The 13,645-nt window shown below is 41.8% G+C and overlaps 1 protein-coding gene across 3 annotated transcripts in view; it reads right to left on the bottom strand.

The window, feature by feature from the left end:
* Nucleotides 1-13,645, bottom strand: part of AGGF1 (angiogenic factor with G-patch and FHA domains 1) — a 1,405,627-nt gene that overhangs the window by 205,422 nt on the left and 1,186,560 nt on the right. For all 3 annotated transcript variants that reach the window (XM_044058021.1, XM_044058022.1, XM_044058023.1), the window contains one exon: nt 11,878-12,043. In XM_044058021.1, coding sequence (XP_043913956.1) covers nt 11,878-12,043 — 166 coding nt within the window. The remainder of the gene's footprint in view (nt 1-11,877; nt 12,044-13,645) is intronic.

Below are 13,645 nucleotides of genomic sequence, written 5' to 3' on the forward strand. Positions count from 1 at the left end.
CATACAGTCCTGGATACAGCAAATCTGAATCTGGACTACACTTTTTACAGGAAAGCTATTTTATATATATATATATATATATATATATATATATATATATATATATATATATATATATATATATATATATATATATATATATATATATATATATATACAGAAAAGTAGTTAAAACAGCAGTCAAAATAATTCAAATACAGTACAAGCTAGCTAGTGGAAGGTATGGTAATATGAGAGTACAAGAATATTATGAAGTAGTACCAAGAGGTTGACTGGTCAGAGTATTGGATGATGGAGAAATAGAGGTATTAATTGTTAATGGATGATTGAATGATGGAGTGGGGGGAGGAGTTATGGTGAGAATGAATGATGCAAGGGTGGGTGGGAATGAGGGTAGGGGAGTGTTGTGAGCCTGAGCATAGTGAATGTAAAGAGGTGGGCTGGCCCAGATTGAGCAAAAATGGCTCAAGGAACAAGTCTCAGGAAAGAAACAAGGCTCAATCAACAATCAGTGGGACAGGTAAGTAAGGTGGAGTGCAGTTTTACAAGAAAGGTTAGGTGGGGGATGGAGTAGAGCATGAGCTTGGGAATAGCAGGGCAGTGAAATGTTTGGGTTAATTAAAGAGTTGAGGCCCTAAAAGGGTCAGTGGAAACAATGCTTTTATTGTCCAAACAGTGCAGGAACGTAATCAAGAAGGCAGGTGTGGGAGGGAAAAATGGAATCTAGAGGCAACAGGAAAAGGGGGGATAAGACTTAAGCAATGGTGATGCATGGGCAACCATGGACTAAACACAAAGGAAAACAGCAGCTAAAGTATTAGTTCTGCAGGTGCATTTATATATACAATGTTAGGGTGGATAAGCAGTCCCGGTGCGCAGCTTGAATCTGGGCTGTAATAGTGGTTCCCTTTACAGTGCAGTTAAAAACTTCACTTTGGTAAGGTTCCTCCCAGTGTCTTTATATTTTGGTTGGTGAGGGGGATGAGGTTTCCTGAAGGGCAAAAAAGATGATAGATTACTCAAGAAAGTAGGTTATGGGGCAGGTAAATGATGAGGGAGAGAAGGGGAGACAGTACAAAGATGAGGGAGGGATGGAAAGTTTGCAGGTTAAACAAAGTGTGTGCGTACAGACAGGAGCAGCAGCAGGAAAAACAAGTGCAAGTATAGGCTAGCTTTTAAGCAAGTAAATATTTCCACAGAACAATACGGTTAGCTAAAGGCAAAAACAGTAAATATAACAACAGTCATTCCATTGCTAAAGAGTTCAGCGAAAGTATAAAACTGGCTGTGTAATTGGCAGGCAAAATACCTAATTCTCTGCTATGGAACAGATAGATAAAATTGTGCAGTGGGTACATATGTTGTGACCAGTGTTGGCTTAACATATAACAAACAGAACCATATTAACACATATATTCAGTTAGTGCATGAAAAACGAAGTCACAAATAAGCGTGAAAATCCAACTTAAGGCAGTGGTTACTACAAGACTCAGGAATAATAAAGATCCAATACAAATCTGTCAAGCGTTACATCTATATCTATAAAAACATTATCATCTTTGCCCAGGAAGGGCGCGCTTGGATGCTCACTCATGTTATACACAGCAGTCAACCCAGTTCTTACAATATTGTTAATTTAGTTAACATAGTTTATAGTAACTGATTTGTTCTGCACAACAGTCACAGCTGTAAAATAATACAGTTGGAAGAGATTGAAAACAAGTGAAACAAACTTACTTAGGATGTAAAGATACAAAAGCATTAGGTCAACAGTTGTGAATTGTGGTGTCTCTGGTTCCGTACATCACCAAGCAGGTCTGTGGGAAGGCCGGGACAGAAGTGGAAAGAGAGAAAGAGCGCTGAGCTCCGTGAGCTGTTTTAAATGGTGCAAGGCACATGGGAGGAGTGGGAGTTCATTTAGAAGCCTATCACAGAAGACTATGGGAAAAACGGGGAAAAAAGATGGAGAGTAAACAAAAGGATGAAGGTTAGGCTATAGTGCTGGCTCAGATCGAGCAGAAATGTCTCAAGAAACAAAGTTCAAGTAAGGTGGAGTGTAGTTTTACAGGTGAATACTGGTGAAGTGAAGTACAGATTTGAGCAATGTGGAAAGTCTCTCACCAGATCGACGGTAGGTATGCTTTAATCAAGTGGAGTAGGGTAGGTGGGGGATGGAGTGCACACAGAGCTTGGAAATAGCAGGACAGTGAAATATTTAGGTTAATTAAAGAGCTGTGGCCCTCTGGTATCTTTTGGTTTTGCTGTATTCTGCAGTCTTGGCATCTTTCCTGGATGGCTTTTCTCTGTATCGTCCATGATTTCTATATTTTCCTTCTGTGTGGTCTTCTTCCATGTAGGCTGGTCATTTGCAAGCTCTTCTGTTCATCTGGATTTATTTGCTTCCCATTCCATCTCCTTACATGTCACATGTTCTAGCCCTTCCTAAAACGTTTTGTCTTTTTTTTCTAGTTTATAATGCTGCCATGCATCTGCTATGTCATTTTATTTTATTATCAAGTTTGTTGTTGAAAGCACCGGTGCATTAGGATAAACTACAGTTGCTGGAAAACCTACCCCTTCTGGTTTTCTCTTTACATAAACAGCTTAATTTCAGTAAGTCTGCTGCATAATCCTTCATGAATATGATACAATTTTGTTGCCATAAGAGATCTCTCTTTTACCTACTATACCCATTAATCTACTTTAATGTTAAAAATGAATGCAGCACCATAAACATGTACTAGAGGTTGTTCATCTCTATTTTCCTCTTTCTGTCTTAATATATTTGTTCTATTCTGAAAGTAAAGTTTGGTGGCATTTGCATCCCTACTCAAAACATGTTTTCTATGAATTCTGATAAACCCTGAACATTTATGCTCTCTGGAATGGCAATAACTTGCATTACATCTTCGACTTCTATTTTCCAAATCATCCAATTTCAGTTGCAACATTTGCACCTTCTTCTCTGACTCCTGTCGTTAGAATGATTCCACCACTATTTACAGATTCTTTGATTATTTTCTACCACATCAACAGTTATCTGACCTTGCATGCTTTTAAGTAAATATGGAGCATGCAATAAAGTTGAAAGGTAGACCTCCATATCATGTGCAGTTACTGAAAGGTATTCAAACAGCATCAACTTTTCTTCACAATTCACATCAGCTCAATTGACTAACACATTTTCATTATGCTGTCATACTCCTAATTATTCTCTCTCTGATTTCTGCTGCCCTGTTCCTCAGAGCTGCATTTTTTCGCTGATTCACTGTGCTGCTGTGGAAAGAGAACCAATTAAGCTGCCATTTTCTCCTAGGTTAAGACACATCCCCAAATTTATTATTTACCATTTTACTTTCAAAGCATGTCCATTTAAAAGACCTCTCAGAGTTCATTAGCAGTAATGGGAACCTGATGGTATCATGTAGGGTAAAAGTGCAACTGAAAGCAATTATTTCTGCTTCTGTTCTGTCAAATCTAAAGACTACGGAGGATTTAACTTTGATTTTGAGTGTGAAATAGAGAGTTTAATTGTGATGACATCAGTTCAACACTGAAATCATTCAGCAGGAGTGTAGCTAGTATGGGGTGACGGGACAACTGCCCTGGTGCAAGGAGTTAGGATCAGAATTGCCAGATCTGTTTGCTTTTTTACGCACCTCATGTAAATGACAGGACATGACAGGGTCCAGGTGCACCTCCCATAAGAGAGCAGGGAAGAGTGCCAGATCAAACTATTTTTTTTACCTCATGTTAGGTGAAGGTGTGACCCTTTTCTGCCACTTCTTGGGTCATCCGCCAAAGATGTTATGTGACAATAAAAGTGCTTAATGACATGCATGTACATCAAGTTTTTGACTACTTATGTAAGTTTACAATGTTATAACACATAACGAAGAACTAAAATGATGACCCACAGTCATATAATGCTAAACTAAGATTAAAGCAGCAAAAGGTACAGGATTGTTGGAGGGGGGGGGGGGTCACAAAATCAAGAGATCCACAGACAAAGATGATAAGAATGTATCCTGGAAGGAGATTATAAATATTTAGAGAATTTTAAGATTTTTTATAGTGGGGGAATACATGACAAATGGCACAAAGCAACTAAACATACACAGAATAAATACTCCCTAGTCACAGAAGAAATAGGTGGAATCATTATTAGCTTCAAAAGAAGTGGAAGAAGTGATGCAGCAGATTCAACTGCAACAAACAGGAAAATCTCCTAGAATGGACAGCATTACAGTAGAAGTCTGGAATTTGGGGGAAATTCTAAAAGTGTGGTATGTACTATTTGAAATGTGTTAAATGAAGAAATGATACCAGGGAACAGGAGAAAGTACAGTTGTGTACACTTACCATAAATGTAGATGCTCGAGTGTATTCACTGTTGCAATCATCACATTTGGGTTATCCCTGCCAGGGTAGCCCTCGGCCGGACCGAATACTAGAGACTTAGTATTTCTGCGTCAGTTGCTGTCGCTTGAGGACTGATGTCAGGTCGTCAGTAGTATAAAGTAAGGCAACTGACGCTATCACGTCAGCTTTTCTTGCCCTAACCTGAAGGGAGCCCCCAAGTAGGAGGCCAGGCTCTGCTGGAAGAACCCCACCAGTGGAAAATAAATACCAATATGTCCCTTGCAAGGAAATGAAAACAATAAGGAATAATATAATGGTAATGAAAGGAGAAAGAGAAGAAAGGGGGATGGAGGGAGGGAAACCAGGACTGCAACAGTGAATATACTCGAACATCTACATTTATGGTAAGTGTGCACAACTGTACTATGTTATTCGTGTTTAACTGTTGCAGGTATCACATTTGGGTTGATTCCCAAAGCTGAGAAAATGGGTGGAGGCAGTCAAGGAAACTAGGGGCTGGCTAGGATGCCCTGCAAGACTGCAGAGGCAAAACCTGCCCTGGATTCGGAGAAGAGGAACAGGTGGTAATGCCTGGTAAAAGTGTGAACAGATATCCAGGTGGTAGTCTCCAGGATGTCCCTGGTGGGGACTCCTCTGAGGAAAGCTGCAGAGGTGGTGGCTGCTCCAGTGGAGTGTGTCCTGACCCCCTTGGGGGGGAGGCTTTCCATGCTGTTTGTAGCAGAAATGGATGCAGTGTGCTATCCATTTGGAAATGGTTTGTTTGGAGATGGCTTTGCTTTCTGTCCCTATAGCAAAGTTAACCAGCAATTGATCAGACTTTCGGAAGGATTTAGTCCTGTCTAGATAGAATCTGAGGTGTCTGTGCACATCTAGAGAGTGAAGAATCCTTTCCCCCTTTGTTCTGGGGGTTAGGAAAGGTAAGCAAATGAATGGATTGGTTGAGAGCCACACTGGACACCACCTTGGACATGAAGAATGGGTTAGTTCTGAGGGATACCCTGTCTGCATGGAAGATGATGAAGGGTTCCACAGCCATGAGTGCTTGCAGCTCAGAGACTCTTCTGGCTGAAGTGATGGGCAGAAGGAATGCTGTCTTCCATGAGAGAAATTTTAGTTCTGTAGAAGAAACTGGTTCGAAAGGGGGCAAGGTGAGCTTTTCCAATACAAAGTTAAGGTCCCAAGCTGGTGATGGTGGCCTCAAGTTGCTAGCCCCTCTTAGGAACTGTATGATCACAGGGTGTGAGAAAAGGGGCTGATCAGTGTGAAAATGAGCAGAAATAGCAGAGGCATGAATTTTTATAGAGGAAAAAGAGAGGCCATGGTGTAGTAGGTCAGCTAAGTATTCCAGGATGAGGGGGAGGGAGGGCTGTGCCATATTGGCTCCCTTAGCTTGGATCCAGGTGTAGAACCTTTTCCATTTAGCAGCATAAGACTTTCTGGTGCTAGGGCGTCTGGCCTCATGGATAACACCCAGAACCTGTTTACTAAGGTTGGCAAATTGGTTAGGGAATAAGCCAAGCTGCCAAACTGAGTGTTTGCAACTGGGGATGCATGAATTCCCCTTCCCTCTGAGTCAGGAGGTTTGGAATCTGAGGAAGATGCCATGGAGGCAGCGGGGAGAGGCTGTGCAGCAAGGGGTACCAGTGTTGCTGGGGCCAGTCTGGAGTTATAAGAATGGTCCTTGGTTTTTCCTCCCTTATTTTGAGCAGTACCCTGTGGATGAGAGGTAGGGGAGGAAAGCAAAGACCAACAGATTGACCCAAGGGAAGGACAGGGCATCCACTTTCCAAGCCATGCAGTGATGCTCCCAGGTGCAGAAAGTGCTGAGCTGATGGTTGGTGTGGAAGGCAAAGAGGTCGACCTTCGGGGTTCCCCATTTCTGAGTTATTAGCGTGAGGGTACTTCTGTTGAGTTGCCACTCGTGCGGGTCCAGAAGATTTCTACTTAATTAGTCTGCCAGAGAGTTGAGAGAGGCTGGTAGGAATTGTGCTAACAGGTGTAGACGCATGACAGAGGCTGTGTGCCAAAAGGTCATGGCCAGCCTGCATAGAGGGTAGGAGTGAGTCCCCTCCCTTCTTGTTGATATACCACATCACAATGGTGTTGTCTGTTTTGATCAGGAGAGTTCCTGGAGAGAGAAGGGGCTTGAAAGCTATCAAGGCATGCTGCACAGCCATCATCTCTTTTAGACTGATGTGCAGAGGGATTTGTTGTGGGCTCCATTGGCCCTGTATGCACCTGCTAAGTGTGCACCCCAAGCATAGTCTGATGCATCTGTGGTGAGGGTCCGGGCGGCTGGGGGTGGGGAGAAAGGCAATCTCTTGTTGAGGGAGCATGCTGTTGCCCACCAAAGAAAATCTTTTCTGAGGCAAGGAATTATAGGTAGAAGAGTTTCCAGGTCTTGAGAGTGTTGACACCAAAGGCTCTTTAGGTACAAATGAAGTTTCCTCATATGCAGTCTGGCATATGGAATGAGTAGTATGCAAGATGCTATGAACCCCAGATCTTGCAGGATCTTCCTTGCAGTTAGCTGGGGCCTGGTGGCTAGTTGAGAGAAGTAGGTTGTCAGGAAAATTTGTTTCTCTTGTGTAAGGTATGCCATCTGGGATGCTGTGTCCAGACCTGCTCCCAGGAAGATTATCCTTTGGGTAGGCACCTGCTTGGATTTCTTTTCATTGATTGTGTACCCTACAGAGGTTAGGAGGGTCTTTACAAAGGCCAAGTGCTTGAGCAGCTTTTCCTGGCTGTCTGCCTGAATAAGGCAGTCGTCTAAGTATGGGCAAATCTGAATATTTCTTTGTCTGCAAAAGGCAATGGCCAGAGCCAGACATTTTGTGAAAACTCTGGGAGCAGTAGATAAGCCAAAGGGAAGCACAGAGAACTGAAAGTGTTGAGATCCTGCCCTGAAGCAGAGATATTTCCTGCAAGATTCCCTGACAGGAATGTGAGGTAGGCCTCTTTTAGATCTAGGGTGGCTAGCCAAGCATCCTTGCAGAGCATGGGTGACAGCTGCTGGAGGGTGAGCATTTTGAATTTCTGGATCACCAGGAAGGTGTTTAGAATGGATAGATGGAGGATGGGGTGCCAGGTGCCCTCTTTTCTGGGTACCAGAAATAGCCTGGAGTAGAAACCTTGGCCTATCTGTTCTGCGGGAACGTGCTGTACTGCCTTCATTCAGAGCAAGGAAAGGATTTGCTTTTGAGCCTCTGCCCACTGATTTGGTGGTAGATCTGGGAACTCTTTTGGGGTTGGAAGGGTGTGGAAATAAAATTTGTATCCCTGAGACACAATGCTCAGAACCCAGTTGTCCATGGTAATGGTGGCCCAGGTGCTTGAGTGAAAGGAGAGTTTTCCTCTTAGGGGTAAGTGAAGATGGGCAGAGGGAAGGGGTGGAGCAAGTGAGTCATTGTGAGTTCTTACCATAAGGGGGTGGCTTAGAACTCCCTGGTTTTGAAGTGGAGGAGGTAGTCCACTGTTTAGATCTCTGCATTCCCTGCGGCTGCTCTCTGGGTGGTATGTTTCCACGGGCCTAGGCTAGGCTGGTTTACTGGGAGCAGGAAAGGACCAGTGCTTGGAGGGACAATGCCTGCCTAACCTAGGGGGTTGGACCTGCAAGAAATCCTTAACTGTTTGCATAGATTTTTTTGAGACCTCTTCTGCCTTAGTGCCAAATAAGTTATCTTTGTGCAAGGGGGCATCCAACAATTTAGATTTGACATAGTCTGGGAGGGGCTGTTCCTTAAGCCATGCATGCCTTCTAATGACAGATCCAGTAACTGCTGCCCTGCAAGAAGCTTCTAGGGCGTCAAAACCACAGTGCAAGGTGTGTTTAGTTACTTGACTTGCAGAATGCATTAACTCTTGTAACTCTTTAGATTCTGCCCAAGCAAGAAAAGAAGACATTTTTGTTTAAGTAGTTCCAAGGTATGTTGCTGAAATTTCAGCATATGGAACTGACAATTTAGTGCCCCGATAGCAAGAGTAGCTGAGGTGTATACTTTTTTTACCCCATCTATCCAATGCTCGGGAATCCCTGTCTGAGGGGGTGGGATTTTTAGCAGAGGTTGCTTTAAACCCTTTTGGCCCTTGAGAAATGACCTCAGGGTCAGCTGTAGGATTTTTAAAAAGATATTTGTGTGAGTTAGGGACTCTGTAGTACCTGTCTGGTTTTCTGGGAGCTGGAGGAAGGGCGTCAGGAGTCAAGCTGGATTCAAGGAAAACATTCTCCACAACACCCAGGACTGGGGGGATGACCAAGGGTCTGTGCTGTGGAAGATCTAGGAATTCCCAGAGTCTCTTTTTAGACTGAGGGTAGTCCTGACTCTCCCATTGGAAATGATCCCTTAAAGTATGCAGGGTTTCCCCAAAGGAAAAATCCTCTGGGGAGAGGCTGAAGGAATGGAATCCTCTTCATCAGAATCCTCATAAGTGGAGAGGGTTTGCATGCCTTCATATTCAGATGCATCAGACTCATCTGACTCTTGTTCAGACAAAACTACAGGGGACAGATCTCCCTTCCTTTTGGAGGGGGTAGCTTGGCTTCTCCTGATCAGCATGATAAGGTCTTCCACCATTTTAAGCATTTGAGACAGAGGCAAGGCAACAGGCACCTGAGAGTGGGTCTTCGGTTTCTTGGGTGTGGGTCACACCCTGGACCTAAGAAACTCGGTCGTTTTTGAAAGAACGTTAGTCACGAAAGAAGATGTCGGTTTGTGTCGAGATTCAGTAGTATGAATGACTTCCTCAGAAGCTGGTGCCTGCTCAGCGACTCCGGACCCATCCAAGGTAGAGACTGCAGGATCCTTAGTCGAAGAGTTTTGCAACATACCAGACTCCAAAAGTGTATCAGTAGCGGCCTATGAATCAACAGAAGCGGGCATCAGGGGCTGCGAAAGCACCTCACTGAGTACCAGAGAACAACTAGCTTAACGGAAGCATCATCGGTAAGTTCGGACCTGTGCAGTCTGTCTCTGCCTTTATCTTTACGTTTTTTTAGAAGATCTGCTGTTGGATGGCTTACCAAAGCCACATCAGAATTCGAGGACTGTAAGCGAAAATATCTGACTACAATAAGGTCCCGATGACGGATAGTTCTGGTGTTGAACAAAGCACAGAAGTGACAACGGGGGCCGTCATGGTCTGGGCCTAACAAGTGATGCAGTAAGAGTGGACGTCTCGCTGTGGTATTGGCTTTCCAAAGGCGAGACAATTAACTTTTTCTGACATCGGTTAGTGCAAGAAAAAAGGATCCCCAATGGGGTACTTAGCTTCAGAAGACTTCAACTTCAATTTGGTAGACAAAAACTCAGGTAGCAGCCGACTGGCAGTTTTGCAACTTGCTTTTGCTTCTCCATGGCAAGAAAGACTGAAGTAATGGCATTGGCTGCCTTACTTTATACTACCGACGACCTGACGCCAGTCCTCAAGTGACAGCAACTGACACAGAAATACTAAGTCTCTGGTATTTGGGCAGGCTGAGGGCTACCCTGGCAGGGATAACCCAAATGTGATGACTACAACAGTGAAACACGAAGAACATCAATAGTCTATATTCCAAAATAGGGGAAAGCCCTAACAAATCCATCCTCTCACAGGCCAATATATATTATAAATCATGATCATTTATATATTGAATTACTCAATCAATTAATTTATTTTACCAATTTGTTGATCAGTTAAGCCCACTAGAGTATCCCTTTTCAGGGTGACATGGGAGCACTCTCTGGTAATATGGCTTGTTCAGAGTCACACAGTGAGGAAATGAAGGTGGAAGGAATCAAAACCTGTATCCTAGGCAAAGGAAGCAGCTCACTAACAGCTCAGAGCTTTAGTCCTTTGCACTACCTTCTGGGCAAACTGCAAGCTATTCATACAGATGACTATTCATGGCATACTAACAAACAGAATGGCCAAGATCTTGCCAAACCTAAAAGATTTAGATTAATGCGTGCACACTCAAGGATGATGACATTTCAAAAACGGTAAAGATTCAAAAAGATTCAGAACAACATGGAATATGCTGGTAAAGCATCTAACTGGGTAAGCTGGAGATATTTGCAACCTGCAATGAACATTTGGGTTCCCTGAGAAACTGGTTGATCAACTGCTGTCAATATATGAAAGGCCTAATAATAAAGAAAAATAGGATAGATGTTAATCAGCCTTATTAGGCTGCACAGAAGGATCAGATAGGGGTGCTCATTTTCACTTGTTTTATTTGCTAATATATTTTTGGGTCTCTACTATGGCCCACTAGTTCCTCTTCTTATATCCAATTAACTCTTTCATTCCTCCACTAACGTGGCAGCCCTCCAGCCCATTTTGTTCCACAGAGGAGGCAATAGATGAGTGGTAAGGAATTGGCAAGTCTGCAAATCCTGCAGCTGTCCCATCCTCAAGCCCTCCAGCTGACTTTTACAGCTGCATCTACAGGTGCATGCATACTTCCACTCATAAGCAGTCTCCTGACAAAGTGGCACACTACTTGCACCTAATGGCAAAACATATGCATTCCCATGCAGCCAATGCAGCAAGCTAAGTTGATTCCTCCCCCGAGCATGGGCAAGTCAGCATTGGCTATTGACTCCCATCTTCCCACTTGTTGCATACATCTCCCATAATACAGAGTCAAGCATGGATTGCCTGAGGTGAATCAGGGATTTATCCTTTTATGCCATGGGACCAAGGGTTATTTGGGACCTTTAGTCACACAGGTAAGAAATTCATAAGTGCATGGTTACAACTGGTATAATAGGCTGGCAAAAACTGCATTATTTGCTGAAGATACAACAATTTACTTGACTTACGCAGACCATAAATCTTAAAGGCTTACTTGACATACAGGGGAAATGCTAATATAATTCCAGCTAAATGTAATCCAACTTGTGGAGTAATGCAAACCTTTTCATACTTGTGTGGACATACAGGATAAGACACTTGATGCATGGCTGAAAAAGCAGCTACCTCAAGCAGCAAGGGAGACCTGTAAGTTCATTATCATACTGTCAATTTTGATAATTAGCACTCTGAATTTATATTTACAGTTTGATAATTAACGCATCTGATTTAATCTCATTTTGTACAGAAATCTGCCCTTAAGCCGAATTACAAAAAATTACACTTATGATAACATCACTTTTAAATTGTCAACCAATGCACTACAGCAATACAAACATCTCAGTCATAACCCAAGATGACAGCTAGATGACGTATCAGACCTACATTTTGCATTTTTCCATAATGCGCAGTAATTTAGAAGGATCAAATGATCAGTTAATTAAAGAAATGGGTAACAAGTAGGTTATCAATTTAAAGGTCATTAATTAACTACATCCTTCTCAGTTAATCAGGGATAAAAATAATTGTTTCAGTTAAATATCATGCTGTTTCCTCACATGCAAATCATGCAAAAAAACTATCAGATTAAAATTAGCTTTGGTAATGCATGAAAGCAAATAAAGATTATTTTACATGAGAAAGGACCTCAGAACATACCAGGTGTTTCCTCTTTTTTGTTAAGGCCCAAGTGTGCAATGACTTGCCCTGGTTCACACCCGTAACAAGTATCACTTCCTGGGTGCACATGGAAAGATAATACAGTTTCTCCAAACTTCACTTCATCCCCGTGTTCCAACTTGTAAGGCTCGGATTTAGTTTTGGGCTGAAGAAGAGAAAGGGTCCAATTTCACAAATGACCATTTTCCCTGTGATGACACATTTATTACACAGCTTAATCTTCAAGTTTTACTTCTTAAAGCCAAAGACTGACAATCGCTAATATCACTTTAACAATGCTAATTACTGGTTTCTTCCAGTGGCTAAAGTTAAAGAGTATCACAGATGACCACTATAACTCATTCCTCCAGCACACACCCTAATTATACGAGAATAAAGTCCACATTCTCAGTTTCAATATGACAGCAACAAGACTGAGAAACACACACATTCTCACAAACAGAAGTAATGCTAGATAAATTAAAAAAAAAAAAAATAATGGTCGCTCTTTTTTCTGATGCAACTTACCTAGTTTCAAGCTTTCTCCTAGACAGGAGTTTTCTTACTTAAGTCTTGCCTGCCTAAAAACCTAAACAGCTCACTCAACCCTGAAATCACTCAAGATTTTAAAAATTAAAAGTCATAGACGTATCTACTATATACTTATTTGAACGTATCTCTTTGGAATAAGCAGAAAAAAAAATCTATGAAAAAGCACTATACCAGATATCTTTTAAGCTATGTGCACAAACACATACACTTACATAAACTGACAATCTAATGCAATAGTTGTATCTTGACTCTTAGCAATTATATTAAGGTTAAAATATAGTTAATATTTCTGTAAAACGTTTTGAATTGTCAAAACATTTGGCACATTCCCTCTTCCTACTTCATTTAAAGAACTGAGTAAGGCTTCAGTCTAGCTCTAGCTTTGGTAATAATGGTCAAGTTAAAATACATTTAACATATCTGAAGAACCTTCTTGGTCATCACAGTTGTTCTTCTTTCGGCTTTTTTCCCGGTTAGGGGTCGACACAGCAGAACTCCGGTCCGCTAATGACTGGCAGTAGATTTTTATGGTGCTGAGGTGCCAGCTCGAAGCCCAACCTTCATCGAAGGCACGCCCATTCTACGCAAGTCTTTCTAACACCAGTCAACCGTGGGGAAGACATGCAGACCCCCCACAGAAGGCGCTCCAGCCAAGAATCGAACAGGAGAACCTCGATGTGAGGCAACAATGCTACTGCTGCACCACCGCGGCTTCTTCTTGGTCATCACATTATTTGGCGTATTAACTCGTTAAGGTTTCAAGGAAAGAAAATTATGTCATAAAGCACCCCGTGAAGGAGCAGGGTGTATCCCTAAGCCTTTCTTTTTTGGATTAGGACTTTTAAAACATAATCATATTACAGTATTAAATTTTGCTCTGAATGTTGATTTAGGTGGTTAGTATTGTGTTTTGAAAAGTTGTCTTTGCATTTTGCATGAATGGCACAGATATATATATACATATACATATATATATATATATATATATATATATATATATATATATATATGTATATATATATATATATATATATATATATATATATACACACACACACACACACATATATATATATATATATATACATATATATATATATATATATACACACACACACACACGCTTCTGTGTGTACATATATATGTATACATGTGTGTGTGCGTGTGTATGTATGTATATATATACATACATATATATATATATATATATATATAT

Source organism: Protopterus annectens, chromosome 16.part0 (genome assembly GCF_019279795.1).
Source record: "Protopterus annectens isolate FY-2018-M chromosome 16.part0, PAN1.0, whole genome shotgun sequence".
Lineage (NCBI taxonomy): Eukaryota > Metazoa > Chordata > Ceratodontiformes > Protopteridae > Protopterus > Protopterus annectens.